Source organism: Balaenoptera physalus (genome assembly GCF_965194825.1).
Source record: "Balaenoptera physalus genome assembly, chromosome: 16".
In the NCBI taxonomy this organism is placed as follows: domain Eukaryota; kingdom Metazoa; phylum Chordata; class Mammalia; order Artiodactyla; family Balaenopteridae; genus Balaenoptera; species Balaenoptera physalus.
Genome location: NC_138898.1, coordinates 29,303,543 through 29,323,393, shown reverse-complemented (window position 1 = coordinate 29,323,393; position 19,851 = coordinate 29,303,543). Strand labels below are relative to the sequence as shown.

The window sequence follows — 19,851 nt, the reverse complement described above, 5'->3', positions numbered from 1 at the left end:
TGAATCTTTGATCTCATATCTTTATTATCACTAGGGATAGTTTCTGAATCACCCAACGCACTTTCTAGATCACATACATTTCACTCCTAATTTGTTTGTGATCCAGGACTTTCTGAGCCTTTATATAATGCTGTCATTGAAATATTTTATCCTTAAAGTCCCAGTTCACTCAATCTTAGGACAGTATTGTTTTTCTGTTTGCCCTATTGGTTTATATTTGTGATCACAACATCCTAACATTTAATGGATTACTTTTAAAGTCCTCTTTATAAGGCTTGCATCTTTACAAGGGGTATGAGATCAGCCCCTAGTATAATGACTACATCTGTGTCAAAAACTGTTTTTTTTTAAACCCCTTCCTTCAGGTGACGTCTATAAATTGGTCTTTTGCAAACAATACTTTGTTGTTGAAAGTTATTGAGAGAGTCTAGGGAATATGAAAGACTGTGAGGCTTTGTAAGAACTTAAATATTAGGCAACTCCCAATTTCTTCTGAGGGATAATTTTTGGGGAAAACCATCCTGCCTTACATCCAGGTGTAGATGACACATTAACCTTATCTGTTAAACTTGACAAACTTGCCTGTACAAATCTGTATAGTGGGCACTATCCTCACTTAACACATGGGTAACTTGAAACTCAGAGGTGAGGTGACTTGCCGGAGGCACCTCACAAGTGGCAGAACTGGAACACAACTTGAACCCGAGTCTGTCTGATCCTCTTACCCAACCTCTCCTATTAAAGCACTGGGCAAGTTTCTAAACCACTTTCCTGATTTAGATTGCTGGCCCTGATAAGAATGTGGGGCTGTGTTGACAGAATACTAACACTGATTAATTTATTGTTCTTTTATTGCCTTATGCTTGTATAGCTGTGTGCAGTATTTCATAAAGAGAATGGCAAAGCAATTTGCAAATATAAAACCCAGATGCTTAATTTTAATTTCTGGGTTTCTGTTTCAAATTTATTGTAAAACAAGGCAGGTTGTTTATACCGTAAATAAATGCCCCAGTGTCTATAAAGATCCCTGGAAGCTGCTCTTAGGTCCTGAAGTGCCATATTTGCTTACATTTGTTTTGTTCTTGAAAAACAACCCCTTCAGGTATGAGGTGGGAAGAGTCAATGGTACCTTGTTTGGGTGTGCAAGTTCCCCTACAAGGCTGTGGTGGAGCTGCTTCCTCCAGGCTCCTGAGAGCTGTTCGTGCACATCTGTCCCCAGCTCTGCTCAGTGACATCACAGCAGCAGCTGGAAATCAGCCAGGTAGGGAGTATTTACACCATGGAAACTGGCAAACCTTACAAATCAAGGTTCCTTCCATTCCCCCTCGGCCCCTCCCCCAAATAATTTAACCGCCTTGTACGTTGTGAATAGCAAAAGTACTTCCCTTCTAGGTTTTCTGAAGATTTAGTGAGATAAAGCATGTAAAGCACATGGCACTGCTTCTATGTTTACTTATTTAGATAAGTAATGCATATGCCGGGTTGAAAAAAATCAAACAAACAAAATGTTTACAGTGAAAAGTAAGCTTCCTTCTCAACCCGGACTTCCATTCCAATTCCTATCCTGAAAGGCAGACTTTCTCAGAATCTTTTCAAAGATGTGCTCTGCATATATAACTATGTATACATGTATACAAATGTGTATATATATATTTAATAGGTATATTTGTTTTTCATTTTTAATTAATTAATTAATTAATTTTGGCTGTGCTGGCTCTTAGTTGTGACGTGCGGTACCTTTAGTTGGGGCACGCATGTGGGATCTAGTTCCCTGACCAGGGATCGAACCCGGGCCCCCTGCATTGGGAGTGTGGAGTAGTCTTACCCACTGGACCACCAGGGAAGTCCCACAAATGTGTATATATATAAATATATATATATATTTATTTATATATATATACACACACGCATTTTTATTTTGGCTGCGTTGGGTCTTTGTTGCTGTGTGTGGGCTTTCTCTAGTGGCGGTGAGCGGGGCGACTCTTCATTGCGGTGCATGGGTTTATTGAGGTGGCTTCTCTTGTTGCAGAGCATGGGCTCTAGGCACATGGGCTTCAGTAGTTGTGGCACACGGGCTCAGTAGTTGTGGCTCGTGGGCTCTAGAGCGCAGGCTCAGTAGTTGTGGCACACGGGCTTAGTTGCTCCGCGGCATGTGGGATCTTCCCGGACCAGGGCTCAAACCCGTGTCCCCTGCATTGGTAGGCGGATTCTTAACCACTGTGCCACCAGGGAAGTCCTATATATTTTTTTAAATGGCAGCATTTTACAACAGTGTTCTGCCCCTTGACATGTGCACACACACAAGACATATACTTCTCTATCTCTATCTATCTATGATTATTATAAACTGGCTTACATAGATCTAACTTGTTATTTTTAAGGGCTGCCCATTACTCCATTTTTGGATGCACCATGGTTTATTTAACCAGCCCTCTGTGGGTGACATTCAGGTTTTTCCCCATCCCTTGCCAGCACAATGGGCATTGAATAATCTGTCTTTTGCACACAAACACGAGTGTATCTGTAGACTCAATTCCTGGAAATGGAACCATTGGGTCAAAGCGTACAGGCATTTAGAGTTCTGGTTTGATTGTCACATTGCCTTTCAGGAGTTGTACCAATTTTCTCTCCAACCCATTGTGTAGGTGAGTCCATGAATCCCCACAGCCTTGGGACATGGTCCGACTTCTCAATCTGTGCCATCTGGCACCCTGGATAGGTAAATGGTCCTCATTATTATCATTGATGGAAAAACTCAGGTGTGGGAGTGGCCCTTGGGCACTGGAGTTCCGTGAACTCTGCTTTGCAGGCTCTTTATCATCCCTGTTTTTCTTGAGTGAAATTTCTCAGGAACATTAAGGATCAAGAGGGTGAGAAGCTCTAGTGCTCTGGGAAGCTCTAGTACAGCTTGTTCCCTGTCATTGTAACAGAATCAGCTTTTTGAAATACAGGCCTTGTCATCTTGCTCTCCTCTCTAAAACTTTCTGTGGCTCCACATTTATCAAAGTTCTTGGACTAGCAGTGCCAGCATCCCCTCGAACTGGTTAGGAATGTACATTTTCAGGCTCCTCTGCAGACCTAGTAAATCAGACACTCTGCAGGCGGGGCTAAGCTTCAACAGGCCCTCGGGTGATGCTGTTGTGCGCTCAGGTTTGAAAACACTGCCTTACAGAATGAAGTGGCCCCTTTCCACCATGTGGCTCCAACCCACCTTTCCTACTATATTTCCTTCTCTGTCCCACAACTTCTAAACACACCTAGCTACTGGCTTCTCAAACCTCCCTCCACTTTCTCACCTCTGTGCTTGGAACAGAAACCTCTAGTTGTCCCCCAATTTCTTATAGAGCAATAGAAGCTCGCATTTTATTCTATTTTTTTTTTCTTTTTGGCTGTGCCATGCAGCATGTGGGATCTTAGTTCCCTGACCAGGGATCAAACCCATGCCCCCTGCAGTGGAAGCGTGGAGTCTTAACCACTGGACCACCAGGGAAGTCCCAAAGCTCGCATTTCCCAGCCTCCCTTGAAACTATGTTCTGGCAAATGGTTTGTGAAGTGTGCAACTTCCGAATTGTACCCTCTGAAGGAAGGAGCATGCCAGCCTTCTGCTTGCCTACTTCCACTGGCTGGAAGGCAGATGTGATGGTTCTGAACCACGAAAACAGGTGAGGGCTGGGCCTCAGGTATGGTGGAGCATCAGGAGGGATGGGTCTGGGACCCTGACACTGTGGGGTAACCACAGAAGCCAGAAGACCACTTAGCCTAGACTGTGATAACAGAAAAAGATAAACTTCCATTTTATTTAGCTCATTGTTACCTGAGGTTTGCATGATCGCAATTGACTATCTTCCCTAATACGATGCCTTCAGGTGTTCTGTTCCTCCACTTGCCTGGCAACAGTCTTCTCTTTCCTTTCAAGAGACGCTTTTAGGGAGTCCGTATTATTTTAATAAGAATACTGACATTATTTGCCTCTTTTACTCTCAATTTTCCACGTGTGTACAGTGGAATTTTCCATAAGCTGCATGACGTGATATCACAACATATTAATGTAGAATCAGATATGAGAATCCAATTGTCTATGAAGTCAGACATTAAAGACATTAAAGTAAATTTGTAAAACGTGGTTATTCTTCTATTTTTTGAAAATATACTTATTTTTCATGGGAATGTTTTGTTTATAATAACACATTTTTTATTTATGTTTATTATTGTCTTAAAGATAAGTCAATAAATAAACACTGTTAAAATGTCTCCATTTTAATTTCGAATATAGTAAATACCAGTTGATATAGCCTACATAAATGAAAATCTCTTTGTGGCCCTCAGTTCTTTATTTAAACTTTTCATTTTGAGATCACTGTAGGTTCACGTGCAATTATAAGAAATAATATGGAGAGATCTGTGTACCCTTCACCCAGTCTCCCCTGGTGGTAACATCGTGCATAACTTTAGTACAATATCACAAAGAGGAAATTGGCAGTGATACAATCCACCCATCTTATCCAGATATCACCAGTTTTACATGTATGTGTGTGTGTGTTTAATTCTGTGCATCTCTATCACACGTGTAGATTTGCGTGACCGCTACCAGAGTCAAGATACAGAACAGTAGTCCCCTTGCAAGGATCCCTCGTGCTGCCTTCCTGTAGCCACAGCCACCTCCTTCCCTCTCCCCTCCCTAACCCCTATTCTCCCGCTCTATAATTTTGTCAGTTCAAGAATATTATATAAATGGAATAATTCACCATGTAACCTTTTGAGGTCGGCCCTCTCACTCAGCATAGTTCCCTCGCCATCCATCCGTGTTGTTGCATGTACCACTAGTGTGTTCCCTGTGTTCCAGGCACGGATGCACCACCGTTTGTTTAATTGTTCTCCTGTGGAAGGACATTAGGATTGTTTCTGATTTCTGGCTATTATGAATAAAGTTGTTATGAACATTCATGGACAGGTTTTTGTATGAATGTAAGTTTTCACTTCTCTGGGATAAATGCCCCAAAGTACAATTGCTGGGTAGTATGGTAAGCACATGCTTAATTTTGTAAGAAGTCACTGTACCTTTTCCAGAGTGGCTGAACCATTTTACATTCCTACCAGCACTTTATGAGTTTCTGGTTTCTCTGCATCCTCACCAGCATTTGGTATTATCAGTATTTATTCTTTTACCCATTCCAATAGTTGTGTAGTGATACCTCATTGTGATTTTAATTTGCATTTCCTGATGGTAATGATGTTGAAAATATTTTCATATGCTTGTTTGCCAGCTGTATATCCTTTTCAGTGCAATGTCTGTTCATGTCTTTTGCCCATTTTCTGATTGGATTGTTTGTTTTCACTCTTGAGTTTTGAGAGTTCTTTATGTATTCTAGATACCAGGCCGTTGTCAGTTATGTGGTCTGCAAACATTTTCTCCCAGTGTTTTTGTCCTCTTCACAGGCTCTTTCTCAGAACAAAAGGTTTTCATTTTAAAATGATCCAATTTATCTTTTTTTTTTTTTTTTCCTTTACGGATCATGCTTTTGGTATTAAGTCTAAGAATGCTTCACCTAGCCCTAGGTCCTAAAGATTTTCTCCTATTTTTTTTTCTCTATAAGTTTTGTAGTGTAACATTTTACATCCAATCTTTAATCCATTTTGATTAATTTTTTTGTTAAGCTGTGAGGTTTAGGTCAAGGTTCGTTTGCCTTTGAATGTCAATAATTTCTAATGGATCCTGGGACCAAAGATTTGAGAACTATAATAGGTGTATGAGGTACTCCAAGACAGGTATGTGCAAAGTGCTATGGAAAGGTTAACTTTGAGCAAGGTAGTTCTGGAAGACTTCCCAGAAGAGGTGACGTTTGAGTTCTGCTTTGGAGAATGGATAGGATTTTACCAAGCAGAGGAGAAGTCTTGTTGCTTTCCTCTGTCTTCCATAGCCAGAGATATTCTCAGTGATGGGGTGATTTTTAAAAGAGGGAAGTATGGAAAATAAAGAGAAGGACCTAAGAAATCAGGCAGACCTTGATTGAAATCCTCCTTAACTATCTAAGTTACCTTCCCTAAGCCTCAGTTTTCTTATCTGTAAAATGGGGGAATAATTCTTTCTTTTCAAGGAAACTGAGGATTAAATGAGATGTATGTAAACTGGCAAGCAAGGTACCCGACACATGGTCATCAGTCCATGAATTACCTCCTCCCACCCTTTCATGATTCCGTTTACCTTTTCTCCATGTGATGGAGTTAGATCCTTTCTTTGATGTTCAGCCTAAGCTTAATTTCATTCTTTCCCCCCCATATTGCTCTAGATGAGTGATTTTCAAATTTTAACTATATGTCAACCGTCACAAAACTGATACTCAACATTTAGTTACCGAGAGCCTTTTAAAACACAGATTGCAGAATTTCTGATTTAGTAGGTCTAGGGTAGGACCTGAGAATTTGCATTTCTAACAAATTTCCAAGTGATGCTGATGCTGCTGGTCTGAAGACCACACTTTGAGAACCACAGCTTTAGATATTCCCTTTAATTGTCCCAATAAACTGTATAGAAGGAACCAAAATATCCACATTCTATATGTAAATAGATTTTCAAGGAAATGCTTGTTGTGTTTGTTTTTCAAAATTCGCAGAAAACTCAATGGGGAGACTTCTGGTTTTAAGATGGCTGACTTTTGTTTTGTTTTTAATTTCGGCAAAAAAACACATAACATTAAATTTAGCATCTTCACCGATCTTAAGTGTGCAGTTCAGTACTATTAATCATATTCAAGGGTGGCTGAGTCTTGTTTCTGTCCTGTTCTCTTCTTATAAAAGCCACACCAGACACAAGGAGAACATGCAAACACCCTCTCTATCTTTGATGAAACCAGGAGACAGTTCCAACCCTGAGACAATAAATGGAGACAGGAACTGGGTTGGGGAGTGGCAAGTGATTTGGCAAAGTGGAGGAGGGTCAAACCATCCAGCCTAAGGAGTGGCATATATCAAGGAAGAGCCCCTTCACCCCGGAATCCCGGAAGGCTCAGGAGCTGGGAGAACCAGGTAGTGCAGGAGGTGGAGACGAAGCAGGAGAATTGACCCAAAGTCTCTGTCGTGGGGTATCTTGACCCCTTGCTGTTAGGCACTCACCCCTCAGAGGATACCTGGGATCGAAACTCTAGAGAAATTGAACCCGAGTGGCCCCAGGTTTAGTGGCCACAGTATAGGGAAAAGGTGGGGGCATGGTGGGGGCTGGACTAGACTTAGGGGTTGACTAAAAAGCTGCCCCCTGAATGATGACACCCCCAGTCTGTTCCCAGCCGAGCTCCAGAATATTTACACCTAGCTGATTAAGCAACAAGCCCTGCGCACCCCACCTCCCTGCAGTAAGCAGGGGATTTGAGCTTCACTTTATAAAGAAACCCAACTGCCCCAGAGAAAAGACTGGCTATTGTGATATTTGAATCTTCTCAGAAAAATCTGGCTGGCCACTTACTTACCCTACAGTGAATCACATCAGTTTCATGCCCTCTTCATGCTTGCCAAGCTTTCAGTCAGCTTTCACCTGCTTCACTTTAAAATAAAGATCATTAGTCACTAGAGGTAAGTTTCCAGTCTGAACAAGAGAGACCAAAGAAAATATTGCCTGAGAGGCAGTGCTTTGCTGTGACTGCCACTTTGACATTCTCTTGGCCTGTTCAGGCATCTGTGAATGAAGGATTGACTTATGTAAAGGGTCTTAACTGGGATCCCTGGACAGCGGGTGTCAGTGTGTGCATATGGGCTCAAGTCTGGGGTAGAACCCACCAGATCCCCTGGGGATCTGAGATGCACTAAGAAGTGATGAGCCACTTATTGATTGGATTTCTAAGCTCTCTCAGGGCGCTCATTCCTTGAGTATATTTTGCCCTCTCACACCTCGGGAACTCTGCCCACACAGGTACTTTGACTGGATCAACTTTTCCTTTATAGTGGAGTTAATTCCTACTCTTCCTTCTAGACTCATCAGAAACATTGGGTTTTCTAGGAAGTCTTCCCTGACCCCAACCTCCCATGTGGGTTGGGTGATCCCTTGGTGCTTCCTCAGACCTCTGTACAACTTCCTCATCTCCTTTAGAGGGATGTGTCTGCTGCCTCTGGATGCAAAAGCCCCTCTTCTCCCAACAGCCTAGCTGGAGAGCTGAGTAATAATATCCCGGCAGCACCTGCTTGCCCAGTCCCAGGATAGAGCACTTGTTAATTGGGCTGAGAGCTGGACTGGATGAGTGCTCAGGAGTAGTTCAACTGAGGTCTTTGAGTTACACTTTCAAGCTCAGCAGAAGGCAGAGTGAGCTGGCTGGAAAAAGAAACAGGGGAAGATAGGGCAATTATTAAAACTCTTTTTGCCTCTGTCCTTAGGTTACCTACTAAGGCTCGGCTTACTGAGGCTGTTTTGAATACTGTGAACATGAACTTAAACTTGGTAAAGGGAAATCAAGGTCAAGGCAACACCTCCACCCTCTGATTCAGCACCAGATGCTAGCATCTGTCAGGAGAAGGGTGTGAAGTGTCTGAGTCAGTCCAGTCCTAAACCACATGATATGTGGAATAGACATTTTATTTTTATTTGGGGGCCACCCTGCATCTGAACCCTTTCGCTATATTTGGAGAATTTCTCATGTTTTGAGTCTTCATGGAAGGCAGAGACCACTTCATTTCTGTTACAGAGGTTTTAATCTCTACATTTCTTTTTCATTATTTCTTAGAATTTCCATCTCTCTGCTTACATTGCCCATCTGTTCTTGCATGTGGTCTACTTTTTCCATTAGAGCCCTTAGCATATTGATCAAAGTTATTTTATATTCCCAGTCTGGCCATTCCAGCATCCCTGCTCTTTCTGAGTCTGGTCCTGACATTTTGTCTGTCTCATCAAACTGTGCTTTTGCCTTTTAGTATGCCTTGTAATTTTTTTGTTGAAAGTCAGGCTGGATAAAAGGAACTCCGGTAAACAGGTTTTTAGTGAAGTGGTGGTAACGTGGTACGAGCGGAAGCATTCTATATGCCTACAATTATGTCTCAGTCTTCTAGTGAGCCCATGTCTCTGGGCTGTGAGCTTCATAAGCACGTCTCAGTTTTTCCCTCCCTCCCTTAGATGGGGCAGAATGTGTAGAGAGGGCTGGAGTTGGGTATTTCCCTTCCCCCAGGTCAAGTAGGCTCTGATAAAACCCCGATAGGTTAGGCTCTGGTAAAATACTTTCTCTTGAAGGCTGGTCTTCTGTTAAGAAGAACAGAATGCTCTGGCATATTTTAAAATACAGTATATTTCCTCTCCCCCTGCCAGAATCACGAAGGGATTTCTATCCCATATTCACTGAAATTCCAATATTCACTGTGAGAGCCTGGTTGAGTTCCCAGCAGTGAAACTCATAAAGTGTGGGGGCTCCTCCGCTAGAGTTTGTATCTCTCAGTCTTACGCATGCTGAGCTTCCAGCAATCTGTCAATTATGGTTCAGGTTTTCCTACCCTGGCACTGGTTCTGTGGAGGTTTCTGCTCTAGTAAGTTTGACTCTCTGTATCTACCTGTCTCTCCAACTTTGGGGGCTGAAATTTGCCCTGTGACCTCATTTCTCTTACAGACCTAAGAGTTGTTGATTTTTCAGCTTTTTACTTCCTGTTAGGACAGAGTGACAGCTTCTGAGTTCCTTACGTGCTGGACTGGAAACTGGAAGTCAGTGATTTTTTTTTTTTTTTTCATTGTGGTAAAATATTACATAACATAGAATTTATCATTTGAACCATCCTTAAGTGTCCAATTCAGAGGCATTAAGTACGTTCACATTGTTGTGCAACCATTACCACCATCCATCTTCAGAACTTTCTCATCATCCCAAACTGAAACTCTGTTTTCACTAAGCAATAACTCCCCATTATGTAAGCGCTAACTTTTATATTATTCTTGATGCTGTAGTGAATTACTATGTGTTATTACTATGTAGTGTAGTACTATGTAGTGATGCTGTTGTTATTACTATGTAGTGAACAACAACAGTTGTTCTATTAGGATGTTAGGCATCATTCTGAAGAACATTTGGGGTGGGGCATCATAACATACTTTATGAAGGGAGCTGATGGGATCAACATGTGTGTTTTAGGAAGAAAGGGTCAGTGATTGGGAAAAATTGGGGACTGAGTGTGATGTTGACACTCCTTCAAGTCAGAGCTGAGCAAGCTGCCCTGAAAGTCTGTCCTAAATGGGAACATTTATCAGTGTAAATGTCCTGGGTCCACATTAACTTCATTTCACCAGTTTTGTTTTATTGTTTCATCTGCCCAGGAATGGAACCTTGAAACTACAGAGAGATGAGTGGGAAGATTCCATGTGCTAATCTCATTTCTAAATGTAATTGGCACCTGAACTATGAAGCTCTCTGCTTCCAAACGCAATGTTAACAGAGCCATCCATCCTCCTTCCCATCTAGTGGGCCAGCATGCCACTGTAATGCACGTTCATTGCTCCAGCAATGGAGACATAGTGGAGTTGGTACAACCTTTCTGGAGGGCAATTTGGCAATATGGATCAAAAAATTTTAATTTGTGGAAACTTCAGCCCAGACATTTCATATCAAGGGTTTAATTTATCTCAAAGAAGTAACTGGACAAATGTGTAAGGATGCTTGTACAAAGATGTTCAATGCAGTTTTGTTTATAATTGTGAAAAATTGGAAACATTCTAAATGTCCAACGATAGAGAACAGTTTACATCCATTATGGCATACACAGTGACATGTCTACTATGTAACTGTTGCCAAAAATGAAGTAGAGTTGTATGTAGGGGAAAACCTCCATAGTACTAAGGGATATCCTGCAGAATGTTTCCCTGGTTAATGTTTTCCCAGTAGAATGACTCTTCATTTATAACACACAAACTTGATAGTGTATATGTGGCTCAATAGCAACTTTTTTTTGGCAAATATTTGTATAGGAAGGCATTTATATTTACATCCCAAAAACTCAATACAACATTTTAAACCAAATTACTTGGGAGAAAAATGTCTCACATTTTATCCCAAATAAAATCGATAGCTCAGAATTACATGTAGAAGTATTGAAAAATCAAGCAAGTGACCCAGACCCTCTAGTACCGAGGGATTCTGGCTGATAAGTACAGTAGAAGTCACTGGGTGAGACCCCCAGGAAGGCTTTTGTAGGGGAACAGACCCCACTTTCTTGACCTGTTTGGCCTTTTGCCCCTTGTCCATTCTTCCTGTCTGGAACATTGACGTGTTGCCTAGAGGTGCAGCAAACATCAAACAATTCTGAGGCAACAAAGCTGAAGATGAAAGTCTTTGCACTGTGACAGAGAGGAAAGAAGGAAAGAGGAGGCATACCTAGGGATCCTTGCTACATGAGACATATAAGCCTTTCAGTTGTTCATGCCTCTTTTCTCATATTTTCTGCCATATGCTTCCGAACACAATCCCTATACAATTGTTTTCATTTCTCTCTTTCTAAAAGCAAATGATAAAAATTATGTACCAATGAAGCAAATGATAAAAATTATGTACCAGTAGATGAATCAAATAAAAGAAGATACAATAAAAAAATCAACTGAGTGATAACAAAGTGTTTGTGCACCTTGGCTGTTGGTAGCAGAGGGAGAGGCCATGTCACTATACCCTAAGCAAATGTTTAGCAACTAATTTAATTGGTTGGATGATCTGGAAGTAATGCTAAGCATCTTACAGCCTAACATATATAGTTTTAAAAAACGTGTGTGTGTGTGTGTGTGTGTGTGTGTGGTGTGTATACATCTCCCTGAGTTTTACTAACATTTCAGGAAATTGGTTGAGGGTTTTGAGCTAATGTGTGTATAATTTTTCCTATTTAATGTAATGGAAATAGGTTTCCTTTTGGCATTTTCATAAAGAATATCTGTTTTTTAGGACCCAATTATTGATATTAAGTGGGATATGCCAGGACTGGGAGGGGACCCTGCTGCCCTGAAGCCAATTCCTATCTCCATGGGCTCTCTGGTCCTCAGTTCCAGTTTCACCCTTTCCCTCCTCCAGGGCCCTGGATTTGCCCACCTGCTGACCCTTGCAGGGGCTCTCTAGACCCTGACCTCATCTGGCACAACCACTGGACCCCTTGCTCCTGCAGCTGAGCTGGGCCTTCCCCCTTTTAGGATCTCCCCCTTCTGGCTCCCAGAACCCCCAATCTGGGGAGAGTAGCTAATTTCCAGATTCCCAGCTGGAGCCCGCAACTGCCTGACCAGTTCTTAATCCTCCCTTCTAATGGATGATCCCCAGAATGGGGGGCTGGGAACAAATTAGCAAGAAATGCAAAACTGCAATAAAAGTTTTTTAAAAATCTAAGTTAAAAAGCAGGTTATAGGGCTTCCCTGGTGGCACAGTGGTTGGGAGTCTGCCTGCCAATGCAGGGGACACGGGTTCGGGCCCTGGTCTGGGAGGATCCCACGTGCCGCGGGGCAACTAGACCCGTGAGCCGCAACTGCTGAGCCTGCGCGTCTGGAGCCTGTGCTCCGCAACAAGAGAGGCCGCGACGGTGAGAGGCCCGCGCACCGCGATTAAGAGTGGCCCCCACTTGCCGCAACTAGAGAGAGCCCTCGCACAGGGACAGGGACCCAACACAGCCAAAAATAATAAATAAATAAATAAAAAATTAAAAAAAAAAAAAAAGCAGGTTATAAACAGTTTTATACTGTACTAGTCAGGAAGCTTTTGGCTGTATGTAACTCAAAATGGTGGAAACATTAATGAAATCTTACTATCTCACTCAAGAAGTTGACAAGTAGAGTATTTCCCAAGTTGGCTGATTCAGCAGCATGATGGCATCATCAAGAACTCAAGTCCTTTCCATAGTCCTGCTCTGCCATCTCCAGGTCATTGGCTCATCCTTTTAGTCTCATTCCCCTCATGGTCCCAAGATGACAGCCATTGTTCAGGAAAGGCACTCTGCTGTCAATGTAGAGGCAGAAAAGACCTTATGTATGTCCTTCTCTGAGACTGAGGAAAACTCTCCCAGAACCTCCATCAAATTTCCCCTCATTGCTCATGACAAGAACTGGGCCATGTGCCCCATTCTTAAGCCAGTCAGTGGCAAGGGGAATGGGAGCATCACCAAGAGTTGAGCCCAGTAGATCTCAGCCCCCGCTGTATGTTAGCAATACCTGCAAAGTCTTGATGCCTGAGCTCACAACAGAGCAGTTGTGAGCAGTATCTCTGGGGGTGGGACCTGGGGCTTAGTATATATTTTTGATTCCCTAGGTATTTTTAAAAATATTTAATTAATTTGTTTGTTTACTCATTCATTCATTCCTTAGGTTGCACCGGGTCCCAGTTGTGGCAGGCAGGCTCCCTAGCTGCAGCTCGCGGGCTCCCTAGTTGCGGCTCGCCGACTCCTTAGTTGTGGCATGCGAACTCTTAGCTGCAGCATGCATGTGGAATCTAGTTCCCTCACCAGGGATCGAACTCGGGTCCCCTGCATTGGGAGCACAGAATCTTAACTACTGCGCCACCAGGGAGTCCCCCCTAGGTATTTTTGATGGGCAGCAGGGGTCAGAACCACTATTTTACACTAATCATAGTTCATCTTCTGGAGCTAGGGAAGGGGCTATTTTCCCTGAAGTATCTGGTCACTAGACACCTGAAGAATATTAAGGTTGTTAGCAGAGAAAATGATGGAAAGTGTTTGTTGTGTAGGCAAATGATAGTGTTTGACATATATGGTGTGGTCTTGTTTTAGGTTAAAAATTATGTAAATATATAATACAACATATATGCCAAGAAAAAATTGTGGAAGACCATGAATCAAACTTTTAATAGTTACTATCATGGTGTGGTGAGAGGGAGAATTAGTTATAGCTGATTTCCACTTATTAATTGAAATTTTACCATGAACATTAATCACATAATCAGAAAAACAATGAAGATACATGCATTTTGAGAAAAAAGATAAATTTTTTTTAAAGAATAAAAGCAGTTGTAAGTGAGGAAATGCTGCTTTATCCCTGTGGGGTAACCTCTGTGGGGCAAGCCCAGTTCCTTGTTCAGGAACTCACTGCTATGAGCTTGGAATTTATTACTGACCCAGCAAGAGTTGCCTCTCTTTCCCACCTGACCAGGAGAAAGGTAAACACTCATCTGGACAGTTCCATTTTCCTCACCAGTGATTGGGTTAAGCCAGGACATGTGATGCAATTGTGGCCAATAAGAGGCTTCTGCTGGGGGTGTGGTGTGTGTTTCTGGGAAATGTTTCTTTACTTTTCAAAGAGACTCAGGAGAAGAGGGTCTCCTCTTCCCCCAGACATATTCTTGACTATGTGTGTTGCCTGGATATTGCAGCCATTATTTTATGATTATATGGGGAAAATGTCCACATGCTGAGGATGACAGTGTTAAAATCCTTGATAACATGTTTTTAAACCTAAAGTATAATTTCCATACAATAAAGTATGAAAATCTTAAGTGTACAGCATGGCTAAATTTTATGTATGTACACACTCATGTAACCACTACCAGATCAAGATACAGAACATTTCCAGCACTCTAGAGGGCTCTCTCCTGCCCCTTCCCAGCCAATAGCCAATACCCACTCTTCTGATTCCTATCTCCATAAATTATTTAACTGCCCTTGAACTTCACATGAATGGACTCATACAGTACATACTGTTCTGTGTTGGGCTTCTTTGTCCAACATGTTTTCTTTGAGATTCATTCGTGTTTTTATGTATATCAATAGTTTATCAAACCAATGTATAGTGTTCCATTGGTACCACAATTTATTTATCCATTTCATGTTGATAGACATTTGAGTTATTTCCAGTTTTTGGCTGTTATAAAAAGAAAAGGTACTATGAACATTCTATGTACCTATCTTTGGGTGGTTATATGTCCTCATTTCTCTTGTGCATATACCTAGTAGTGAAATCACTGACATAGGGTGAATAGCTATTTATTTAGCTTTCGTCAGATACTGCCAAACAGCTTACCAAAGTGGTTTAACCAATTTACACTCCCACCAGAAGTGTGATATTTTTGATTGTTCTATATTCTCACCAACACTTCGTCAGCCTTTAATTCTGGTGGGTTAGTAGTGGCATCTGATTGTAGTTTTAGTTTGCATTTCTCTGATGACCTTTTCAAGTGCTTTTTGGTCATTTCCTCTTCTAAGAGGTGCCTGTTTAAGTCTTTTTCCCTTTCTTAAAAGTGGGTTGTTTTGTCTTCTGTTATTGATTTGTAAGAGTTTGTTTACATTTTGGATATAAGTCCTTGGTCAGATATACGAAATGCAAGTATCTCCTCTCAGTCTGTAGATTACTTCTTCACTTGCTTAATAACGTGTTCTTTTTTTTTTTTTAATTTTATTTATTTATTTATTTATTTATTTATTTATTTATTTATTTATGGCTGTGTTGGGTCTTCATTTCTGTGCGAGGGCTTTCTCTAGTTGCGGCAAGTGGGGGCCACTCTTCATCGCGGTGTGCGGGCCTCTCACTATCGCGGTCTCTCTTGTTGCAGAGCACAGGCTTCAGACGCGCAGGCTCAGTAGTTGTGGCTCACGGGCCTAGTCACTCCGCGGCATGTGGGATCTTCCCAGACCAGGGCTCGAACCCGTGTCCCCTGCATTGGCAGGCAGATTCTCAACCACTGCGCCACCAGGGAAGCCCAATAACGTGTTCTGATGAGCATATTATATTTAATGAAGTTCAAATTATCAATGTGTTCAGTATGGTGTTTTTTGTGCTCTGTTTCGGAGATATTTGCTTACCCTCAAGATCATGGGGATATTTTCCTATCTTTTCCTTTACAAGCCTGATTCTTTTTAGAATTTACATATAGGTCTGTCATCCATACCACATTAATTAATTTTTTTAAATAAATTCATTTATTTATTTATTTTATTTATCTTTGGCTTTGTTGGGTCTTCGTTGCTGCGCGCGGGCTTTCACTAGTTGCGGCGAGCGGGGGCTACTCTTCATTGCAGTGTGTGGGCTTCTCATTGCGGTGGCCTCTCATTGCGTAGCAAGGGCTCCAGGCGCACAGGCCTCAGTAGTTGTGCCATGCAGGCTCAGTAGTTGTGGCTCGCAGGCTCTAGAGCGCAGGCTCAGTAGCTGTGGCGCCCGGGCTTAGTTGCTCCACGGCATGTGGGATCTTCCCGGACCAGGGCTTGAACCCGTGTCCCCTGCACTGGCAGGCCGGTTCCCAACCACTGCACCACCAGGGAAGCCCCAATACGTTAATTTTTATGCATAGTGTTGGGTAAAGATTTTTTCCCATACAGATTATTTTCTGTATGGATATCCAGTTTTTCCAGCACCACTGAATTGCAGTGGCACCCTTGTTGTAAATCAAGTGAACATACATGTTTCAGTTCATTTCCGGATTCCCAATTCTGCTTCATTGGTCTATTTGTCTATCCTTGTATCAATACCACCCTGGCTTAATTACTATAGCTTGATGTTAAGCATTGATATCTGGTGGTGTATGTTCTTCTTCAAGATTGTCTAGGCTGCTCTAGGTCCATTGTATTTCCATATAAATTTTAGAATTGACTTGAAAATTTCAATACATAAACTTAGGAATTTGATTGTGATTGTATTAAATCTATAAGTCAATGTAAAGAGGATTGACTTAGCAATATCCTCTTCCAATCCACTTATTTAGATCTTCTTGATGGCTTGGTTGAACATCTGATTTTATTTAATCAACCATGGAGTTACCTTACATTTGTCTTATTATTATAAACAAGATTATATAAATGTATTACATATTTTCCTTACTGCTTAAGGCATTTTTTTCTGGTTACTTTCAGCTAAAAACATCTCAACTGATATAACAAACTTGCCCTGTAGGGTGATGGATTAAGCAGAAGGCTTGAATCTATGCTACTCCCTGTGTGGCCATGGTAAGTCACCCAGCTTCTCTGGGCCTATTTCCTTATCCATGGAAACCTCATAGGTTGGAAAGTTCTTCTCTTTTTCATAAACTAGTGAACACTGACTCATTTTTTTTGTCTCAATTGAAGTATCATTTTCTTTGGGACGTCTCCTCTGATTCTTTCAGTAAAACCTAGATATTCTTTTTCTATTCATGCCTTTGAAAGCAATCAATGCACTGTAATGTCGTTGTTTGCATGTTTGTCTCCATCAGTGCCTTACTAATCAGGGAACAGAGGGTGCACTTAAAGGGCTTAATTGAAGAGAGTTTAATGAAGAGACAATTACAGAGGAATAGACAGGATTAAGGGATGATGAGGTACCCCAGGAACTAGCCATGGAGGCAAGCCATTACCATTCTTGGGTCTGAAGGATAGAGATGAAGGAAGTGTTACTGGAACACAGTGAGACCTATAGCTGTGGAGGAGGGGTTGTCCAACAGATACTATGGGCTATCGGGGAACATAGCCATTGGGAGAACCATGGGCAGGTAGGGAGGGGAGAATAAATACCCTACCCTCTTTCTTACCCTCTGATTTCCTTCAGCTCCCATTGGATCAACCCAACCAGAAGACAGAAGGCAAAGGATTCCAGGTGATACAGTCTGTAGAGGTCAGCCTTCTGGGGAACAAAGTAGGTCAGCAAGAGGCAGCAAATGGACATAGGAGAAGAAATAGGTAACGGTCAGTATGCTCACCTTCAGTGCAAGCTTCTTGAGAATGGACACTAAGTCTTTGAAAAACAATGTTGCCATAGTTTTTTTACACACCTGTTACAAAAATTTAAATGTTATAGAAAATAAAAGACCCTCTATTATCCCCAGAAATAATGATAGCTATTTGTTATATATCACTTCAGATTTTACATACATGTACACCAAATACGTGGGTCTGTGGAAGACTGTATTTCCAAAAATGACCACAGCAATATTTCTGGTCTTCTATGGTCTTTCTGATATTGGCACTCCCCATCACTAGGTAAATCTATATCCTCTCCCTTTGAACCTGGGGAGGGCCTTGTGACTGCCTTGACAGATGGGATGTGGCAGAAGTGATGCTGCGTGGCTTCCAAGGCCAGGTCATAAAAGGCAAAATGGATTCTCCTGGAAATCTCTTTCTTTTGGGGTGCTTACCATGGGAACCCAGCCACCACATTGTGAGGAACCCCAGCGCACATGAAGAGCCACATGCAAGTGTTCTGGCTGGTTGCCAGCTGAGGTCCCAGCTGACAGTCAGCATTAATTGCCGGATGGGGGAAAGAATGAGCCTCCAGACGATCCCAGCTTCCGGGCTTCGAGCCACCTCAGCTGACGCTGCATGGAGCTGAGGCACGTATCCCCCCAGGCCCTGCCCAAATGGAGGGTTCGTGAGCACAGTAAATGTTGTGTTTGCTTTTTGAGCCACTGAGATTTTGAGTGCTTTGTTACATAGTCATAATAACTAGAACAGAGGCAGTATTAGAGGGTTATGATCTCAGTCTGTGGGACCAGACTTCTTGGTTTCAATGTGATCTCTGTCACTTATTCCCTGTGTAATATTTGGCAAGTTGCTCAAATTCAAATCCTGAATTTCTTCATCTGTAAAATGGGAATAATATTAAAAATCTCAGAGTAGGATTGGTCTATAAAACAATCAGCTTGGTTCTCAGCACATATTAAATTATTATAATTATTGATCGCTGATTCCCTCAAAGACCACCAGAAAAAACTTGATGATCAAACAAAATGAAGTATATTCAATTTACTGCAGAAAGGGAGAATAACACCTTGAAAAAGTCTTAGTAGTACCTCCAAGTGAAGACATTAAGGAAGGATACTTACAGGGTTTTAAAGGCTGCACTGGATGGTTTTAAGATGGATCACATAAGGCAGGTAGCTGGTTGGAATTGGGCAGAATTTATAAGAACTTTGGATTAGTGAACGCAGAGGGGCAAGGGCATTGAAGTGAGTCTAGATGAGCAAGTTTTCTGTTTTGATAAGTACGGTGTTTCGTTTTTATCTGTCTTATCTTCAAAGAGTGGGTACTTCCTGGAGCAAACCCCTAAACTATTACTTGGTCCCAGTATTATTTAACACAGGAACAGAAAAGTGTGTTGTTTTCAGTTCTCATTAATATAAATTTCTTTTCATGGAAAAGGGCTCATAGCCTACCCCACCTATTATATTGAAACTTTCCTTTTCATTGAACAACATATCTTGGATAGCTTTCCTTATAGAACATATCAATTACTTTAATTCTTTTTAACATCTGCTTGATATTCACTGGTATAGCTGCAACGTGACTTGTCTGCCCTTTCACATATCAACAGACACCTGGTGTGTATATGTAGTCAGGTGGGGGGCCCAGACCCTCAGAACAGTGTCTGACACAGAGTAGGCACTCAGAAAGGGTTTGCTATTGAAAGGAGAGTGTACCTGAAGTCTGTAAAATGTCATATACATGTAAGGTAATGACGGATGGTTGGGCTTCCTCATTACCGCATCTTATCCCATCCCACTTTTGTCATCTATGTTAGGAATCACCTCAGGATGCACGCGGCATGAAAGAGGTCCAGAAGCCCTTATGTGCTCACAGTGAGGAACAGAAGAGATTGCTGAGATGCAGGAAAAACAGTGAGTGTGAGGAGCGGTAGGGTGGCCAGCCAAAGCGGGGCTGGATGGAGGATGCAGCTGAGATTCAGAGGTGCTCAGGCGCCCAGGAGAGAGGTGGTGGCATTGAGTCAGTGCCAGTGAGAACGGATCACGAGTTTCAGTGGCCGTGGACTTTAGCAACTTGTGCCATCAGGCCCTCATTGAGCAGGCAGGGCAAGGGGTACCTCATGAAACCAGCAAGGACTCAAAACACAACAGGAGGGCCACCTCTCCCCATTGCCACGAGGACATTTCCCCTACAACCAGATATCATCTTCAGGAGAAGGAAGCCAAAGAGGAAACATTTGAAGAAGAAATGGCAGCC

The 19,851-nt window shown here is 42.1% G+C and overlaps 1 protein-coding gene across 3 annotated transcripts in view; it reads left to right on the top strand.

The window, feature by feature from the left end:
* PDYN (prodynorphin) overlaps positions 1–19,851 on the top strand; it is a 106,299-nt gene that overhangs the window by 22,007 nt on the left and 64,441 nt on the right. The window contains exons 2-4 of one of the 3 annotated variants that reach the window (XM_082428546.1): positions 16,774–16,866; positions 17,444–17,580; positions 17,875–19,508. The exons of 1 other annotated variant lie outside the window; for it this stretch is intronic. In XM_082428546.1, the coding sequence (XP_082284672.1) occupies positions 19,495–19,508 (14 nt within the window). In that variant the 5' untranslated portion in view covers positions 16,774–16,866; positions 17,444–17,580; positions 17,875–19,494. Of the gene's footprint in view, positions 1–16,773; positions 16,867–17,443; positions 19,509–19,851 lie in introns of all 3 variants that reach the window. One more of the 3 variants, XR_014254544.1, reaches the window with a different exon arrangement.